A 20268-nucleotide genomic window follows, 5' to 3' on the forward strand; every position below is an offset into this window, starting at 1 on the left:
AATACACGTTTTAATATAGATTGGTTGAAGGAACAGACAGCTCTTGGTCGACTAAGATTTTTGCACAATGACACTTATTAAAGCACTGAATCTCATAGGGACCTGACTGTCACCACTGTTCTAGCTAGCCACGTAGCCAGCAGGTTTGCATCGGTTTCCATTGAACTAGAGCTAGCTAGGCTGACAAGCTAGCTAACCCTAGCAACGCAAGCTGATTATCATGTAGCAGCCTAAGCTGACTATGCTCACAATAAAAAATATTTTGCATATTCAAAGTGGTAGGCATGTTGTGTAAATCAAATGATACAAACCCCCTAAAAATCTATTTTAATTCCAGGTTGTAAGGCAACAAAATAGGAAAAATGCCAAAAGGGGTGAATACTTTCGCAATCCACTGTATTTAAAGATGTTAGCTCTCTCCTAGTCTGCTTAATAAGAGAGGGTGTTGACACCTTATACAATTTCTCAAAATGTTCTCCAAGATAACACCTGAAAGCGTGTCTTTTGAGTTGACCGACTACATAGTCTATCTATACGCTTTGTATCTCTGTATCCGCTCTTCTACAGTAGTTCGTCCCTGATGCATAAGTGGCATTGAGAAACATGCTCTATTTTCAAAAGATTTTACCTGGTACTTAGTGAACAAACTTCCAGTTAGACATTAAACATCTCTAGAGATGATTAGAGGAGACTGACACAATCAGAATATATAAAACCATATGTAGGGCATTATGACTAAAGGCTTTATGAATGCTAGTATCACAATTCTAAGTAAGGTGTTACCCATGGTTTTGCTGTTTCTTTAGCCACAGAGAAGAAGGCAGGCATCACTTTCTACCTAGCTTTGTCTGCTATTAGATATGCAGATTATCTTTGGTTTGGATATCTTTAGGCCCAGCGTCTAGTTGTTTTGCATGTTCTCTTCCCACAGAACAGGAAAGCATGCCAGTTATCATGTCATGAAAGATAAAGTCTTACTGAGTCGTACTAGATGAAAGGATCAAAATAGACAATAGGAGAGGGGGGCATTTAGAGAGTACGCGCCACAAAATACATAGACAAAATGGTGCATTTGAGCTATTTCAATAAAGTATGTCTTTCAGTTGTTACCAAAATTATATTGTCTGTGTATCATACAGCTCTTGCCAGTAAAATATTATTTATTTAGACAGTTAATTACCTTACCGAATGTGTGTGTGTGTGTGTGTGCGCGCGTGTGCGCTTGCGTGCATGCATTTGTGTGCTGTGGGTGCATACTTGTTTGAATGTGTGTGTGTGTGCGTTTTGCTGTGTTTATATTTTCGTGTACAGTACTGTATTGCATTGGCATTCATACAGGATGATTTCAAAGATGCCTTCAGAATTAAATAATCCAATTGAGATGTCTTTATCATTACCAGTTAATGTACTGGTTTCCAACAGCCACACAGACAGCTTGTCTATTGCACCTGCCATCTCACCACCCGACCAATACATCTTCATGTGTCAGCAAGCTAACAGGAAAGACACCTCTATAAATTCCTACGCTTTTAAAACTGTCATCTTCCTCAGCATTGATGCATTTTAATTCCTAAACACAACACCAATATCCTCCACACAGATAGTGGTGTTCTGAGACTTTGATTATTGGCTGAGCTCACTGATGTCTTGATGTCTAAGTGTATGTTGTCAGGAGTTTGCTTGGTTCTGCCGAGACGTTCCCTGATTGTTTTAAATGCTCTGTTGTTGGAAATAGAAGAAAACAAGTCAAATCAATGAGTAGCCTGAACAGCCTTTATCCTAAGGTTTCCATTTGACAGTAATTAATGCTCGGCGATAGAAAATCTATATTTTCAGCAATTAAAACTTTCCCTGTTTTTTAAGCTTATTATTTTCTATCTGTCACTTATTCCATTGAACATCTATCAAGTCTTAAATTGCTGGTCTTTTGTTTCGGTCTGTACAGAGAATGGTGTTACACAAAGAACATCAGAACAATAGAATGAACGCTAGCTAGGGACATAAGAAGTTGGCCCTCTCAGAACTGCTATCAGTCATTTTATATTCCATGTAGACAAGTGTTTCAAAATGAAACACTAATGTATTCCACAAAGTCATTTTAGAATGCTTTGCTTGCGATAGACTAGTGTGCGCAGAGAAACATGAGATTGAACTTCACTCAACTTTGTAGAGTTTCCCCATTAGTTAACACTATCAATGTTTCCCTTTACTGTGGGAATTGAGATTGAATCAACACAATATTAGTGACTTCCAATGCAACATACTGAAACAAAACTAATATGTAAGAGATTTTGTTGTAAGCAGAATGCATCGGAGTAGGATTCTATTGCATTGACAGGCACGACTCAGGCCGTACTCTACACAGACCAGTGCCCCATAACCAATCAGAGCTACAGTAGACCTATATGCAAATAGACCATTGCCATATATCGCTACGTGCCATTCACTTTGAACTTGACATTTTTTACAGCATGAGCTGTTGTGTGTAGATGTGCTTGTTTTGTGATCAAAGTGAGAGCGACGTGTGCACATTTGTATATTTGTTCATATCCTTTGCTAGTTAGTGAGTTATTAGCCCAGTTATAGATCATTTGTAGTCAGTAATGGGAGGGTGATTGCTTCCTACAAGAGCACAAAACGTGTGCATTTTCTAGACATCTTTGAAAACCGAGTTCGGTAAAGATATTTTTTTTGTCTTAAAGAGGCAGTGTTGTATTTTGCGACAGGCTTGAAAAATAGGCAGGGGTTCACTCCCAACATTTTGAGTCTTCATGAGAAAGATTCAGTGTCTTTAATTTTTTGGTTGCTTTGAATGTTTCATTGTGTTGTGTATTAAAGAGTCTTTACAAGATATGGAGGCTAAGAAAGTTTCTGTAATGCTTTAAAAATTGCTTTTACAAAAAAAATGATTGACTGTCATCCACTGTCATCCTTGACAACTAAAATGAACTTAGGGTACTCTGCTTCAATAATACTTTAGGCCAGTTCTGTGCAGCAAAATAGTTCAATAATACTTTAGCCCGATTGTGTGCAGCACAGTATGCCGATTTAAGTCTGCAAATGGAAAGTACTGTACAGAGAGCCGTTTTTTATCCTCTAGTAATTTCCATAATGTTTCTAAGATTCTAAGTCTCTGTAGAGAGCACATCTACTTCTGTCATTTAAATGTTGAGTTAGCAGCTACATGAGAGGCTGTCTTCCCACACATTTTGTATTTCTGTGTGGCATTTCCCAGATTCTGACTGTACTGTTGCGCAACACCTAATGATCCCTGCCGTGAGCTCAGGACTGTCAAACTCCTCCACTGATGGGAAAAGAAGGGCTTTGAGGAGCAAGAAGAAAATCAAAAAGCAATTTACATGTGTTCCCTCCTCTCTCTCTCTCTCTCTCTCTCTCTCTCTCTCTCTCTCTCTCTCTCTCTCTCTCTCTCTCTCTCTCTCTCTCTCTCTCTCTCTCTCTCTCTCTCTCTCTCTCTCTCTCTCTCTCTCTCTCTCTCTCTACAGAGCTGCTGTCAGCTTGCCATGAGCTGCGTTGCCGCTATGGCTGCGTCATGACGAGAAATGGAACCTTCTGTTTCTGCGCTGACGGCTTTGAGGTCGGTGAGGATGGGACAAGCTGCATAGGTAAGCATCGTTAATGCTGTCGGGCGAGTTGCATCTCTCCTCTATCTCCTTTTTCCCTCTCTCTATCTCCTCTCCTCTCTCCTTCACCCTAGGCCAAACTTCTCAAATTAACTGAATAGGCAGGAGGCCTGTAGGAAATTAGGACCATCTGTCTGGAGGCAGGGTTGTTCTCCCCTGACCCCGTCAGTAGCAGCCCAGTCCGGTCTGACAGCTGTTGGGACATACTGTGACATGAGACTTCTATCAGAGGTCAGGGGTTAGAGGGATCTCTGGTGGGTTTTAGATTCAGTTCTGTATCCAAGGTATGGTTCAAATTATGTACAGTAACTCTGCTTCACAACATACAGTATAGTATAGTACAGTAAATGCATAACAGTTCACTACAGTAAAGCACCATGATTTTATTCACACTACAGGATCCAATGACTTTCCAACACTTGGTTGTGTGGTAATAATTTCTAAGGTGATACAGTGAGGGCCACATTAAGTATGCTTTATGTATTTGGGTCATGTTTGAGCAAACCTAATTTGTTACAAATGGCTCCCCCTCTCTCCCCAGATCATGATGAATGTGCTGTGTACGGAGCATGTAGCCAAACCTGCTTGAACACCTACGGGTCATATAGATGCAGCTGTACAGAGGGATACATCTTACAGAATGACAGAACGTCCTGCACAGCCAAACAAGGTGAGAATAACAACACTGTATTATAAAACAACATCATCTGCATATATGCCATATAGTCTTTATTTCTATTAATAACTTAGAAGATAGAAGGTACAATTTTCTATGTTCAACCATTCTGGGGGCTTGGGTATAGGAATAGGCCTAATTCCTCTTAACCTTGTTTTCCAGTGTTGGGTAGCTTCAGTATAGGAAAGATGAATTTGTTCCACCACTGACCACATCTATCTTCCACCAGGGAATGGGAATGCAGTAGTAGATATGGTCAGGTTAGGATAATGAGGGAATTAATGATCTCGAGGTTTTAACTGGGAGCCATCTCAACACCCAGGGAGTGTTTTATGGCGAGACAATACCTGGCGTTGCCTTGATTTACTTTGTGGTCCGATAGCTGAAAAAATAACTCACTTCATTTGTTTGGTATAATACAATATGCAGTAGTGTTCCAGTCTACACAGACAAACATTTAGCCTTGTGCCATATACTGTTTTTCTGTATTGGCCATCGTAATGTATGATACATTTTTAGGATGTGATGATGATACATACTCTACTGTGTGAAAGTAGCCTGAAGCAAAGCAGCACACCTAGCTGGGGAGAGTCACACTGTTGCAGCTTTTAATCAATGTGACTGGTTTCCTACCAGGAATAAACTGAATATGATTACCCATAAACTTAACTGAACCCAATGCTCACACACATTAATATTAATTTAGCGGAGAAGGATTGCAGTACAGGGTTAACTATAGGGTTACCGTTAGTTGTAAAAGCTCATGAATATAAATGTCAGGAGCATATTCTCTCAGAGGCCATGAGATGGTGAAATGGTAGAGGATAAAAAACACATTAATGCAGGGTTCCCCAATTGGTGGCCCGCAAGTTTTGGTTGGCCCCCCAAGTTTTCTGAGCAGAAAATAAATATGTATATTTAAAAATATAAAAACTAAAAACACCAGGAAATCAGCTCCAAGTGATTTTAATTTTGGAAATATTTTCCCAAGTGTTCCCACGCATAATAGAGACTTGATCGTTTACAAATGTAAGCAAGGTTTGAAATGATTATGTTTTAGTCAAATATATCTGTTTGGCCTTCTTTTGGTCAATTTGCAGTCTGCAAATTATTTGTAATTACGTTCTGGCCCCCCAAACATCCACTCAAGAAAAAATTGGCCTGCGGCTGAATCTAGATGATCTCTGCATTAATATCTAATTATAGTTTTTTTTAAATATACCGCAGAAACACATTTTTTCTTCTTCCACATTTAATCAATAATTTTTCATCAGGATGTTAATTAAAAGGTTATGATTATATATGTTGTGTCTTTGGCTATGCCAGATTAAGTGATATGACATGCTATTCTATAAAATCCTTTCTCTGTAATTAATATTACCTGATTGAGCTAATCAGGTAAATGTAATTAACACAGAAAGTCGGGGCATCACAAAATAATATTCATAGAGCTGTTATCTTCCGAATAAACTCTTAAAGACCTAGTAATATTTTTTATCAATAGCAGTCAATATTAATCGTCACCTTATTTCAGTCTCATCTGAAAGTTGTAAATTCTTGGTTATAGTCACGAACCCTGGCTAACAAGTTGAATCAGCAATACAAAATTGGGTTCAATTATTTATTTACTAAATACCTAACTAATCACACAGAATTACATATACACAGAATGAATCATACCTTGATTACAAATTATGTCATGGAGGAAAACGTCCCTAGCGGACGGAACAGATATGACAGCTGGTTACACAAAGAAAAGGGGGCTGGGTTTGAGTGAAAGAGCGGGAACAAGAACAAAAGGAAAAGCGATGTCTCTATTGGGCCGTAGGCAGCTACTCTATAGTAAATACAGAATCTTATGCATTCTAAATTACCGCCCATTTGGAAAAGGAAAATGCAATAAATATTTACTCTGAGCTGCGCTTCGGTAGATTGGTCGTAGATGCTGGTCATGTTGGCCAACAGAAATCTTCCTGTCCTCGGAAGAATGTCTCTGGTGGTAAATTGAATACGTTGTAGTAACGTCATTGTGTGGTAGACGGGATACTCTGTCTGTTCTTTCCTAGCCCACGTTTGCAGCTGCTGTTGCTAACTCAATGGCTAGAAGGTATCACTTCTGTAGCGAATAAGAGTTCAAAGTTCATACCAATCGCAACCAAAGCTCACGCTGAGGTTGGCTTCGCTCTGTAGTTATTATCTGAACCCTTCTGACATCGGATCGTCATCCTAATGTACCCGGAACAGAAAGTTATATTGTCGTCACAGCTTTATATAGGAAGGGAGAGGAGGGCGTGTTTCATAGTTTATAACCAATGTTTCTTCACGTGGGTGGGCCACTGAGTCAGGCCTAATTCACTCATGAAAACCCAATTCTCACATTTTAGAAGCTAAAATCACATTTCATCCCCTCCCAAATAATTTAATATTCAAACATTTAAATTGCACAACAATTCCATGTGAATCTGATAACTATAATGTGTAGACTTTCCACTGTACTGTTTATGTCATCCTATCATCAATGAGAATGTCTCAGATGACAACCGAACTGACATCATATTCATTAAGTACCAACGCATATGTTCAACTGGTTGGATTACCAAAATATGGTTAATTTCACCCCACCTTCTGATGTTCCCAGAATCTCTGTTTATCAAAGGCTATTCAAGAGTCCCTCTGTAGCGAAGGTATTTATGATTTATGGGGGGGGGGGGTCATAAACCTTACCCACAGGCCAATGTCATGACATATAATACAATACTTTTCCCTTGCACTCTCCAAAACCCATCAGTACCAACATTCTGTGACATTTTCCCTTGACCTGATTACATTATCATGAATCAAAACCATATTACTGTCTCTCTCCAACTCTCTTAGGTAATTGCAGTTTTAGAAATTATGTTAATGGTGGATGACAATGTTTTTAATGCTGGACTTGTTTGACACATGTTGTATAGTACTGTAGAGAAACGTAGAGTTCATATTTTGTTGAATGAAGACCACAGTTTTGCATTCAAGAGAACAATGTCTTTGTCAGAGAGCTTGACTGGCACCTCAAATGGCACCCTATTCCCCTATTGGCCCTGGTCAAATGTATTGCGTTACATAGGAAATAGAGTGCCATTTGGGATGCAGAAAATGTGATTCTATGAGAAAACCAAAGCCCCCTCCATGCTACAATGGTATCTCATGGAGTTATAGGCAGCTCCTAAAGGTTGGCTTAGAGGGATCAGGGTAAAGATAAGTGTTTTTCACAGTGGAAACACTGATTTATTGCCCATATTAGGAGAGCCAGCCCTGACTTGAACTTGTGTGGGGGATCGGGATAAAGCAGGGCTTTTTGGGGTGAGCTCAGTAGCAGAGAAAGTACACGGTCAATTAGGCCTCAGACATGGGTTGTGTTAGCTTAGCAGTCAGGAAGAGATAACAGCTGAAGAGAACATTAAATCTGATGTAGCTTTGATGTGTTGCTCGTTCCTTATGGATATTGTTCTGTTCAGTTATAAATTACAGAAATGAACTGAAGAAAATTCAGTTTTTTTTTTATATATCGTCCACATCGGAGTCCTCCTGGGGTGATTTTTCCCCCACTATTTCTTCTTCTTGTGTTCCAGACCCTGGCGACAGTCCTCCAGCTCTGCTGATTGTAAGGTCAGATCACATAGCAACCACAAGACTAAACGGATCTAATCTACAGACTTTGAGACTGTTGGATAAATATGGATCCCTTTCATTGGATTACTATTACCAGGAAGAGGAAGTGTGTTGGCTTCTATCCTCAGATTCCACTGGAAGGCTTCGCTGTGCTAAGATGAAGAATCTGAATGGATTTACAATGGAAAAGGATATCAAAACAGTACAAAGTTTACAAAGTACGTATTTTATTGTGTCAAGTTGTCAAGGAAATTCTCTCGCTTACAATGTTTAGCAACTATTGATTTATCAAGCACACTCAGACATGCCCCTTCAGAAACCCTTAAAATGCTCCCTGTCTCACTCTTTCCCTACCTCTGCCTCCCTCTATGTCTCTATTTTTCCCACTAACTTTCACAATGTACACTTAGAAAAAAGGGTTCCAAAAGGGTTATTTGGCTATCCCCATAGGAGAACCCTTTTTGGTTCTAGATAGAACCCTTTTAGGTTCCATGTAGAACCCTCTGTAGAAAAGGGTTCTACCTGGAACCAAAAATGGTTCTTCAAATGGTTCTCCTATGGGGACAGCCGAGGATCTATTTTAGGTTGTAGATGGCACCTTTAAGAGTGTAGGAAATGCTTACCCAATGAACTTCCCATGGTCACTTTCTACTTCAGGGTCATTGTAGTGCAATTAGGTTTGGAATGCTTTAGGCACATGTGTTTAAGACAACCTAGCTATTCTATCCTGTTTATTCAAGAATTTAAGGAATGCTGCTCACGCTCAGTATTCCATCAATGTCAGATTCCAAACTTACTACACATACAGTACCTTACATTCAGTTATGTGTCTTTACCTTTAGTAAATAAAATGAATGGAAATGAGAAAATGTGATCTAACATAATGGAAGATTAACAGGTTTATCCTCACAACATGTAATTTGATACAAATATATTTGATAAAAGAAAGGTTTAATGGCAAGAATTTAATGACATTCTTTGTTTTTCTCCATAGATGTAGAGCATATGACCATCGATTGGCTCACTGGAAACTTTTACTTTGTGGACCGTGTAAGCGACAGGATATTTGTTTGCAACCGTGTTGGGGACACCTGCGTCACCATTATAGATTTAGATCTGACCAATCCTAAAGGAATCGCTGTGGATCCACTTATGGGGTGAGTTAGCTTTGTACACTTTCTTTGACTTTGACTGACAATTATAAGAGCAACCTATAGTATCCCTGACTTTCATTGGATCCATCTATTGTCACTGATCTTGTCACATACCCATCGTATGCATTTTTGAGTGTCCATTTTAAATGACATAGAAACCAGTTGGCTGTTATTCAATCAACTGCATATAGTGTTTTTTTTTCCAGATAGCACTTCTAGAAGTGTGTTTGTTTTCCACTGTAACACATCACAGATCGGGGTAGTAAACACTTCAAAACTGGCACTTCTGAAAAAGCATTCCAGAAACCCACTACAGTGTGTTCAATTGATTGAATAAAAGCCTTTCTCTAAATGTTAAGTCTTTAAAACCTGTAGCCTACCGTACCATGTAACAATATGCATGATTGCAGATATTTGCTTTACTTTCAGAGCATGTCTAGCATAATTTGCTGGGGAGGCAGTGCTCCAGACAGCTCCCACTGTCACTACCTTGGTTACCTTGTCCCGGACCTGCTGTTTTCGACTCTTTCTTTCTCTACAGCATTTGCTGTCTCTAACTCTGAATCCTCGGCTATGAAAAGCCAACTGACATTTACTCCTTAGGAGCTGACCTGTTGCACCCTCTACAACCACTGTGATTATTATTATTTGACCCTGCTGGTCATCTATGAACGTTTGAACATCTTGGCCATGTACTGTTATAATCTCCACCCGGCACAGCCAGAAGAGGACTGGCCACCACTCAGAGCCTGGTTCCTCTCTAGGTTACTTCCTAGGTTCCTGCCTTTCTAGGGAGTTTTTCCTAGCCACCATGCTTCTGCTGGGTTAGGCTGGGTTTCTGTATAGCACTTTGTGACATCGGCTGATGTTAAATAGGCTTTATAAATATATTTGATTGATATTAGTATTCACTGATTTCCCCTCACATCCCCCAGTATAAAACTCCCCATTTGTGTTTCTGTCACCACAGCAAAGTACCCAAGCCACTGTTTGGTGAGACAAAATGGCTCTCTGAAACTCTTGCTTCAAACTGTAAATCCTGAAATGTATGGAGGAGGGAGAGAACAAGTGAAAAGTGAGGCAATACAAAGAGTCCTCCAAGGAGAGAATGGAGGCCTGATTATGGAGTCATCAGCAGCTAAAAGGGCTTCTGTTCTGTTGTAATATTCCCAGGGAGAAGGAACCCAGGAGCTCAACAGAGAGAGTCAGCCCCATTATATTCATGAGGTTATAAGAACAGGCAATGGGCATGCATTCAGAGCAGCTTTTTAATGAGAAGCCTTTCTCTGAGAGACGCTGTATCGTAGCACCAGGGCTCTTAGCAGAGCAAAGACCATTCACAGTGCAAACAATATCAGAATGAGAGCACTGGAGCTTCTCATCTCAACGTGTGTTACTTGGCGGTTATATACGAGCCTCGATTATACCTGTCCTCTTAAAGCTAATATGTACTCTGAACTAATTTGATGGATAAAACATTTACAGTTCTTTCCCTCAGCTAACCTCAGTGTCCAGATTATTCAATCTAACTTCAGATGCATGCCTCTGGTTCTCAGTATAGCTCCTCTATCTCTAAATAATGCAGTGTCTACTCTGCACAGCAAAATGATTCCTGTGAAGTGAAATGTTTATTGATACACGGATGTTAGATTGATTTCTCACATTCTCGCAATGTATTCCCCACTTCATTCCCCAAAATGTTTCCTTCATATTAGGGCTGGGCATCATGGCATAAAAATCATATCTCTATTTTTTTTACGATTCACGATACAGTGCCTTGCGAAAGTATTCGGCCCCCTTGAACTTTGCGACCTTTTGCCACATTTCAGGCTTCAAACATAAAGATATAAAACTGTATTTTTTTGTGAAGAATCAACAACAAGTGGGACACAATCATGAAGTGGAACGACATTTATTGGATATTTAAAACTTTTTTAACAAATCAAAAACTGAAAAATTGTCCGTGCAAAATTATTCAGCCCCTTTACTTTCAGTGCAGCAAACTCTCTCCAGAAGTTCAGTGAGGATCTCTGAATGATCCAATGTTGACCTAAATGACTAATGATGATAAATACAATCCACCTGTGTGTAATCAAGTCTCCGTATAAATGCACCTGCACTGTGATAGTCTCAGAGGTCCGTTAAAAGCGCAGAGAGCATCATGAAGAACAAGGAACACACCAGGCAGGTCCGAGATACTGTTGTGAAGAAGTTTAAAGCCGGATTTGAAGACAAAAAGATTTCCCAAGCTTTAAACATCCCAAGGAGCACTGTGCAAGCGATAATATTGAAATGGAAGGAGTATCAGACCACTGCAAATCTACCAAGACCTGGCCGTCCCTCTAAACTTTCAGCTCATACAAGGAGAAGACTGATCAGAGATGCAGCCAAGAGGCCCATGATCACTCTGGATGAACTGCAGAGATCTACAGCTGAGGTGGGAGACTCTGTCCATAGGACAACAATCAGTCGTATATTGCACAAATCTGGCCTTTATGGAAGAGTGGCAAGAAGAAAGCCATTTCTTAAAGATATCCATAAAAAGTGTTGTTTAAAGTTTGCCACAAGCCACCTGGGAGACACACCAAACATGTGGAAGAAGGTGCTCTGGTCAGATGAAACCAAAATTGAACTTTTTGGCAACAATGCAAAACGTTATGTTTGGCGTAAAAACAACACAGCTGAACACACCATCCCCACTGTCAAACATGGTGGTGGCAGCATCATGGTTTGGGCCTGCTTTTCGTCAGCAGGGACAGGGAAGATGGTTAAAATTGATGGGAAGATGGATGGAGCCAAATACAGGACCATTCTGGAAGAAAACCTGATGGAGTCTGCAAAAGACCTGAGACTGGGATGGAGATTTGTCTTCCAACAAGACAATGATCCAAAACATAAAGCAAAATCTACAATGGAATGGTTCAAAAATAAACATATCCAGGTGTTAGAATGGCCAAGTCAAAGTCCAGACCTGAATCCAATCGAGAATCTGTGGAAAGAACTGAAAACTGCTGTTCACAAATGCTCTCCATCCAACCTCACTGAGCTCGAGCTGTTTTGCAAGGAGAAATGGGAAAAAATGTCAGTCTCTCGATGTGCAAAACTGATAGAGACATACCCCAAGCGACTTACAGCTGTAATCGCAGCAAAAGGTGGCGCTACAAAGTATTACCTTAAGGGGGCTGAATAATTTTGCACGCCCAATTATTCAGTTTTCGATTTGTTAAAAAAGTTTTAAATATCCAATAAATGTCGTTCCACTTCATGATTGTGTCCCACTTGTTGTTGATTCTTCACAAAAAAATACAGTTTTATATCTTTATGTTTGAAGCCTGAAATGTGGCAAAAGGTCGCAAAGTTCAAGGGGGCCGAATACTTTCACAAGACACTGTATATATGTAGAGTGTTTTTTACGTTTTCTCTAAATAAGCTTTGTTCCACAGTTAAAGGTCAATAAACTGCATTTGAAATAGTCAGGAATAATCTAATGAGGGCATGTAAAATTATACCTAGGCTAAATCAAAACCTTCCACAAGAATAAGACCCACTAATAATTGAATTATTTTATAAAAACAGTTTAACGTGCTTAAAAAAAATAAGCACTGCAATAATCACTTTCAAGTCTGTCCATGAAAATGCCATTTTTGTTACTAATTTTACCAAAACCATGCACAATGCACATCCACTAATAATAACCAACTTCTTGTAGCAGGCACTAGCTTTCTTGTAGCGGCAGGTAGCCTAGTGGTTAGAGCGTTGGGCCAGTAACCAAAAGGTTGCTAGTAGATTGAATCCCCGAGCTGACAGGGTAGAAATCTGTCGTTCTGCCCCTGAACAAGGCAGTTAACTCACTGTTCCTAGTCCATCATTGTAAATAAGAATTAGTTCTTAACTGACTTGCCTAGTTAAATAAAGGTTACATTTTAAAAATTAACACAGGTCTCATAAACATTATCTCAAGGACAAGCCCATGTGCTAGTCAATCAATCAATCAAATGTATTTATAGAGCCCGTTTTACAACAGCAGTTGTCACAAAGTGCTTATACGAAAACCGAGTCTATAACCCTGGAAAGAAAGCAATGCAGATGTAGAGGCACGGTGGCTAGGAAAAACTCCCTAGAAAGGCAGGAACATAGGAAGATACCTGGAGAGGAACCAGGCTCTGAGGGGTGGCCAGTCCTCTTCTGGCTGTGCCGGGTGGAGATTCTAAGAGTACATGGCCATTAAGACCAGATAGTTCTTCAAGATGTTAAAATGTTCATAGAATACCAGCAGAGTCTAATAATAATCACAGTGGTTGTAGAGTGTGCAAGAGGTCAGCACCTCGGGAGTTAATGTCAGTTGGCTTTTCATAGCAGAGCATTTAGAGGACGAAACAGCAGCAGAACAACAGAAACTGGGTCAGCAGCACGACCAGGTGGACTAGGGATGAGGACAGCCAGGAGTCAACAGGCCAGGTAGTCCTGAGGCATGGTCCGAGTGCTCAGGTCCTCTAAGAGTGGAGAGAGCAAGAGAGATGGGAGAATTAGTGGGATCATATCTAAGATCACACAGGACACCAGATAAGACAGGATAATTACACCAGATATAACATACTGACCCTAGCCCTCCGGCATGTAGACTATTGCAGCATAGATACAGGAGACTGAGACGGGGGGGGGGGGTCGGGGGACACTGTGGCCCCATCCAAAGTTACTCCCAGACAGGGACAACCAGGCAGGATATAACTTCACCCACTTTGGCAAAGCACAAACATCACACCACTAAAGGGATAAACAGGCCACTAACTTACTACCCCGAGACAAGGCCAAGTAATGAGTAGCCAGGTAATCTTTATATTTCAAGTCTAGCCAACTTGGATTTATTTGCGTGTTAACAAGGTAGAACAGTTGAACAAACTGTTATGAATAGACCTTACTGTCAGTCTCCAACTGTTTGAACAACATACCCTGTTCACTTTGTTTAGATATTGAAATCAAGTGGCCTACCAGGATAAGAAGTTGCTTATTTCTCAGAATGAGAAAGTGCCGCCAATTCCTTATATAAGTGTGTCTTTTTATACTCATTGTACATTTATAAAAACAGACTAGACAGCTAGCGGTAACAGACACTGAGCATTAATTTTCCACAACATGTTCATTGATACTCTCCTTTTTATACTGAACAAAAATATAAATGCAACATGCAACAGTTTCAAAGATTTTACTTAGTTACAGTTCATATAAGGAAATCAGTCAGTTGAAATAAATAATAAATAAATTAGGCCCTAATCTATGGATTTCACATGACTGGGCAGGGGCGAAACCATGGGTGAGCCTGGGAGGGCATAGGCCCACCCACTTGGAAGCCAGGTCCCCACCCATTGGGGAACCAGGCCCAGCCAATAAGAATTAGTTTTCCCCCCACAAAAGAGCTTTATTACAAAGAGAAATACTCCTCAGAACCCCCCCTCTCTCCTCTCAGACGATCCCGCAGGTGAAGAAGCCAGATGTGGAGGTCCTGGGCTGGCGTGGTTACACGTGGTCTGCAGTTGTGAAGCCTGTTGGACATACTGCCAAATTCTCTAAAACAATGTTGGAGGCAGGTTATGGTAGATAAATTAACATTAAATTCTATGGCAACAACTCTGGTGGACATTCCTGCAGTCAGCATGACATTTGCACACTCCCTTCAAAACTTGAGACATATGTGGCATTGTGTTGTGTGACATTTTAGAGTGGCCTTTTATTGTCCCCAGCACAAGGTGCACCTGTGTAATCATGCTCATGCTGTGATCATGCTGTTTAATCAGCTTCTTGATATGACACACCTGTCAGGTGGATGGAATATTTTGGCAAAGGAGAAATGCTTACTAACATGGATATAAGCAAATTTGTGCATTTGAGAGAGATACGCTTTACATGAATATGGAACATTTCTGGGATTTTTTATTTCAGCTCATGAAACACTTTACATATTGTGTTTATATTTTTGTTCAGTGTAGTACCGTCTGCTCTTTTCTACATTTTGAAGTTGAGACATAAAAAGGGTAACGTTAGAAATGTTAAGTTCTCGTCTATTACAGTAAAATAAGGTCTCTAAGCATTTCAGTGTCCATATGACCGATTCTGATTTACCAACCCTCAAATGCAAACAAAGAGTTTAAACTGCTTGTTGTTAGAGGAAGAACTTATCTTTGTATTTGTTGTGAGTGGCAGGGGGAAGGGCATGGTGTCTGTGTGCAAGTGGGAAGGTGCCCAGTGCTCACAGCACAGAAGGGGCAAAGGAGACGAGACCAAAAAGAACAAAAAAGAAAAACCTTGATTCTTGCATTTGGAACATCGCGCTAAATCATACTTTTTTTTATAATCAAATACATTTTATATATCGCCCAGTCCTACTTCATATTATATCCTGATGCATAGTCGTCTTACCCCTAAACATGTCTACCTCTATCACTCCAGTATCCTTGGACATTGTAAATATGGTACTGGAACTGACCCTGTATATAGTATGCTTACTTACATTCTTGTGTTTTTATTATTTTTATGTGTTCTTGTTCTAACTTATGTTATTTTTTTGTATTACATGAATTACTGCATTGCTGGGTTTTGAGTTGGCAAGAAAGGCATTTCACTGTACTTGTGCATGTGACATTAACACTCAAAACTTCAGAAGAAATGGCTCTGTGTTGTTTTGCTATAGCAATGTTGTCTGTTATGATTCACTGTGAATCTATGCAGTGTGTTAAAGTGACTGTGGTTGCATGGAGAATGACAAACATTCCCTTTTAACGTCATGAAATTATAATGCAATTACTTCCTAAGACAAACATGCCTGTTTATTTGACATGGCAATCATTAGTTGTGAGAACGTTAGTCACAAATATGTCATGCTTTCAGAAGGTATGCAAACATACCCCTTCAAGTTTTCCACATTTTGTTGTTACAGCCTGAATTCAGATTTTTTTTCTTTGACCCGTCTACACACACTACCCCATAATGAAAAAATGTTGTTAGACATTTGAGCAAATTTATAGAAAATGACAAAGAAAATGTACATAAGTATTCACACACCTGAGTCAATACGTGTTAGAATCACCTTTGGCAGTGATTACAGCCGTGAGTCTTTCTGGGTAAGTCTCTAAGAGTTTTGTATACCTGGATTGTACAATATTTGCACATTATTAAAATGCTTGAAGCTCTGTTGAGTTGGGTGTTGATCATTGCTAGAAAGCCATTTTGAAATATTGGCATAGATTTAAGTCAAAACTGTAACTAGACCACTCAGGAACATTTGTCTTGGTAAGCATCTCCAGTGTATTTTTGGCCTTGTGTTTTAGGTTATTGTTCTGCTGAAAGGTGAATTTGTCTCCCAGTGTCTGTTGGAAAGTAGGCTGAACCAGGTTTCCTCTAGGATTTTCCCTGTGCTTAGCTCTATTTTGTTTATTTTTATCCTGAAAAACTCCTTAGTCCTTGCCTATGACAAACATACCCATAACATGATGCAGCCACCACCATGCTTGAAAATGAAGAGTGGTACTCAGTGATGTGTCGTGTTGGATTTGCCCCAAATATAACGCTTTGTATTCAGGACATAAAGTAAATTTATTTGGCACGTTTGTTTGCAGATTTACTTTGGTGCATGTTTTGGAATATTTTTATTCCATACAGGCTTGCTTCTTTTCATGCTATAATTTAGGTAGGTATTGTGGAGTAACTACAATGCTGTTGATCAATAATCAGTTTTCTCCTATCACAGCCACTAAACTCTGTAACAGTTTTAAAGTCACCATTGACCTTATGGTGAAATCCCTTCCTCTCTGGCAACTGAGTTCAGAAGGACCCCCGTATCGCTGTAGTACTTGGTGTATTGATACACCGTCCAAAGGGTAATTAATAACTTCACCATGCTCAAAGGATATTCAATGTCAATTTTTTTTGTTGCCATTTACCAATAGGTGCCCAATTGTGGATGAATCCATGTTTGAAATGCACAACTCCACTGTGTGACCTTACAGATAATTGTATGTGTGGGACATAGAAATGAGGTAATCATTCAAAAATCATGTTAAACACTATTATTGCACACAGAGTCCATGCAACTTATTATGTGACTTGTTAAGGCAACTTATTATGTGACTTGTTAAGCAAATGTTTACTTACAGTATTTAGGCTTGCCATAACATAGGGTTTAAATACTTTCTGTCTCAAGACATTTCAGGTTTTAATTCTTATTAACTAATTTGACATTAGGGGTTTTGTGTATAGGCCAGCAACAAAAAATTGAAATAAAAAATTCAGGCTGTAACACAACAAAATGTGGAAAAAGTCAAGAGGAGTGAAAACTTTATGAAGGCACTGTACACATACAGTTGAAGTTGGATGTTTACATACACTGAGGTTGGAGTCATTAAAACTCGCTTTTCAACCACTACACAAATGTCTTGTTAACAAACTATAGTTTTGGCAAGTCGGTTAGGACATCTACTTTATGCATGACACAAGTAGTTTTTCAAACAATTGTTTACAGACAGATTATTTAACTTCTAAGTTTGCATACATTAAGTTGACTGTGCCTTTAAACAGCTTGGAAAATTTCAGAAAATTATGTCATGGCTTTAGAAGCTTCTGATAGGCTAATTGACATCATTTGAGCCAATTGGTGGTGTACCTGTGGATGTATTTCAAGGCCTACCTTCAAACTCAGTGCCTCTTTGCTTGACGTCATGGGATAATCTAAAGAAATCAGCCAAGTCCTCAGAAAAAATGGTATACCTCCACAAGTCTGGTTCATCCTTGGGAGCAATTTCCAAAAGGCCTGAAGGTTCCACGTTCATCTGTACAAACAATAGTTTAGTGTGAACACCATGGGACCATGCAGCAGTCATATAGCTTAGGAAGGTGACGCGTTCTCTCTCCTAGAGATGAACGTACTTTGGTGCGAAAAGTGCAAATCAATCCCAGAACAACAGCTAAGGACCTTGTGAAGATGCTGGAGGAAACAGGTACAAAAGTATCTATATCCACAGTAAAAACGAGTCCTATATTGACATAATCTGAAAGGCCACTCAGCAAAGAAGAAGCCACTGCTCCAAAACCGACATAAAAAAGCCAGACTATGGTTTGCAACTGCACATGGGGAGAAAGATTGTATTTTTTGGAGAAATGTCCTCCGATCTGATGAAACAAAAATAAAACTGTTTGGCCATAATGACCATCGTTATGTTTGGAGGAAAAAGGGGGAGGCTTGCAAGCCGAAGATCAACATCCCAACCGTGAAGCACAGGGGTGGCAGCATCATGTTGTGGGGGTGCTTTGCTGCAGGAGGGACTGGTGCACTTCACAAAATAGATGGCATCATGAGGCAGGAAAAATTATGTGGATATATGGAAGCAACATCTCAAGACATCATTCAGGAAGTTAAAGCTTGGTCGCAAATGGGTTTTCCAAATGGACAATGACCCCAAGCATACTACCAACGTTGTGTCAAAATGGCTTAAGGATAACACAGTCAAGGTATTGGAGTGGCCATCACAAAGCCCTGACCTCAATCCTATAGAAAATGTGTGGGCAGAACTGGAAATTCGAGTGCGAGCAAGGAGGCCTGCAAACCTGACTCAGTTACACCAGCTCTGTCAGGTGGAATGGGCCAAAATTCACCCAACTTATTGTGGGAAGCTTGTGGAAGGCTATCTGAAACATTTGACCCAAGTTAAACAATTTAAAGGCAATGCTACCAAATACTAATTGAGTGTATGTAAACTTCTGACCCACTGGGAATGTGATGAAATAAATAAAAGCTGAAATCAATCATTCTCTCTAATACTATTCTGATGTTTCACATTCTTAAAATAGTGGTGATCCTAAAACAGGGAATTTTCACGAGGATTAAATGTCAGGAATTGTGAAAAACTGAGTTTAAATATATTTGGCTAAGGTGTATGTAAACTTCCGACTTCAACTGTACATGCATGCACTCACGGATGTCAGGATTTTTTTGTTGACGAGGCATGTGTTTTGAGGGATGATGGTGTAGGAGGAGAGTGTGTGTGCAAGACCGTCGGGGGAGCAGGGAGCTGGGTGTGATTGGTTATCAGGAGCAAGCATTTTTCTGGGCTCCTCTCTCTTTAATTGGTGAGACATGGCTACAGATGTTTCTGGTGAAGGAGAGAGCAGAGAGGGTCTGTCAGCCCAGGGCAGTGGTGTGGAAACAAAAATAAATTGGGGAGTTTGGTGATAGCTGATAGCAGCACAGCATGAGGTGCAATGTTTACAGAATATGTTCTGACACCACCCTCCATTTTATTTTGCTGTTTAGATTATTTTCTTTCTTTCATGGAAAGGAATGCTATTCTTTTACTTTTTGCTTCTGGAAAGGTTTGGTGGATATGGTCTAGCCTTCCCACTGTTAAAAGGATCTCAGAAAGGGAATTGAAATGAGGGTAAACTTTGTTCAATCTTGCCTGTGGTAGTTTTAGTTACGCTCTAACTTCCCAAACAATTAATACTGACTGAGGGGGCATATTTTTCCATCATCATATTTTAATGGGAGAATGGGTTTTAATAGGCTAAAGAAAAAACAAAAAAACAATTATGTTTATTAGTATAGTGAGGCCTTGAGTTCCTTTTCATTTTGATTGTGGAACATACAGTGCATTCAGAAATTATTCAGATCCCTTCCCTTTTTCTACATTTTGTTACGTTACAGTTTTATTTTAAAATGGATTAAATACAAAAAATAGCTTATTTACATAAGTATTCAGACCGTTTGCTATGAGACTAGAAATTGAGCTCAGGTGCATGGCCAAGCACAACTCCAACGCCATCATTAATTGTCCCAGCGTCATCCGGGTTAGGGTTTGGCCAGGTTAGTCCTTCATTGTAAATAAGAATTTGTTCTTAACTGACTTGTCTAGTTAAATAAAGGATAAATAAATAAATACAAATAAATTAAATTAAATAACGTTTGCTGACGACACAACAGTGGTAGGCCTGATCACCGACAATGATGATACAGCCTATAGGGAGGAAGTCAGAGACCTGGCAGTGTGATGCCAGGACAACAACCTCTCCCTTAATTTTAGCAAGACAAAGGAGCTGATCGTGGACTATAGGAAAAGGAGAGCCGAACAGGCCCCTATTAACATCAACGGGACTGAAGTGT

General features: G+C 39.7%; 1 protein-coding gene across 1 annotated transcript in view; it reads left to right on the forward strand.

Annotated features, from left to right (window-relative positions):
• Positions 1–20268, forward strand: part of LOC139401164 (low-density lipoprotein receptor-related protein 1B-like) — a 430219-nt gene that overhangs the window by 188594 nt on the left and 221357 nt on the right. The window contains exons 4-7 of the mRNA XM_071145604.1: positions 3504–3623; positions 4183–4311; positions 7929–8186; positions 8963–9125. Of these exons, the coding sequence (XP_071001705.1) occupies positions 3504–3623; positions 4183–4311; positions 7929–8186; positions 8963–9125 (670 nt within the window). The remainder of the gene's footprint in view (positions 1–3503; positions 3624–4182; positions 4312–7928; positions 8187–8962; positions 9126–20268) is intronic.

This window comes from Oncorhynchus clarkii, chromosome 3 (assembly GCF_045791955.1).
Source record: "Oncorhynchus clarkii lewisi isolate Uvic-CL-2024 chromosome 3, UVic_Ocla_1.0, whole genome shotgun sequence".
Taxonomy (NCBI): domain Eukaryota; kingdom Metazoa; phylum Chordata; class Actinopteri; order Salmoniformes; family Salmonidae; genus Oncorhynchus; species Oncorhynchus clarkii.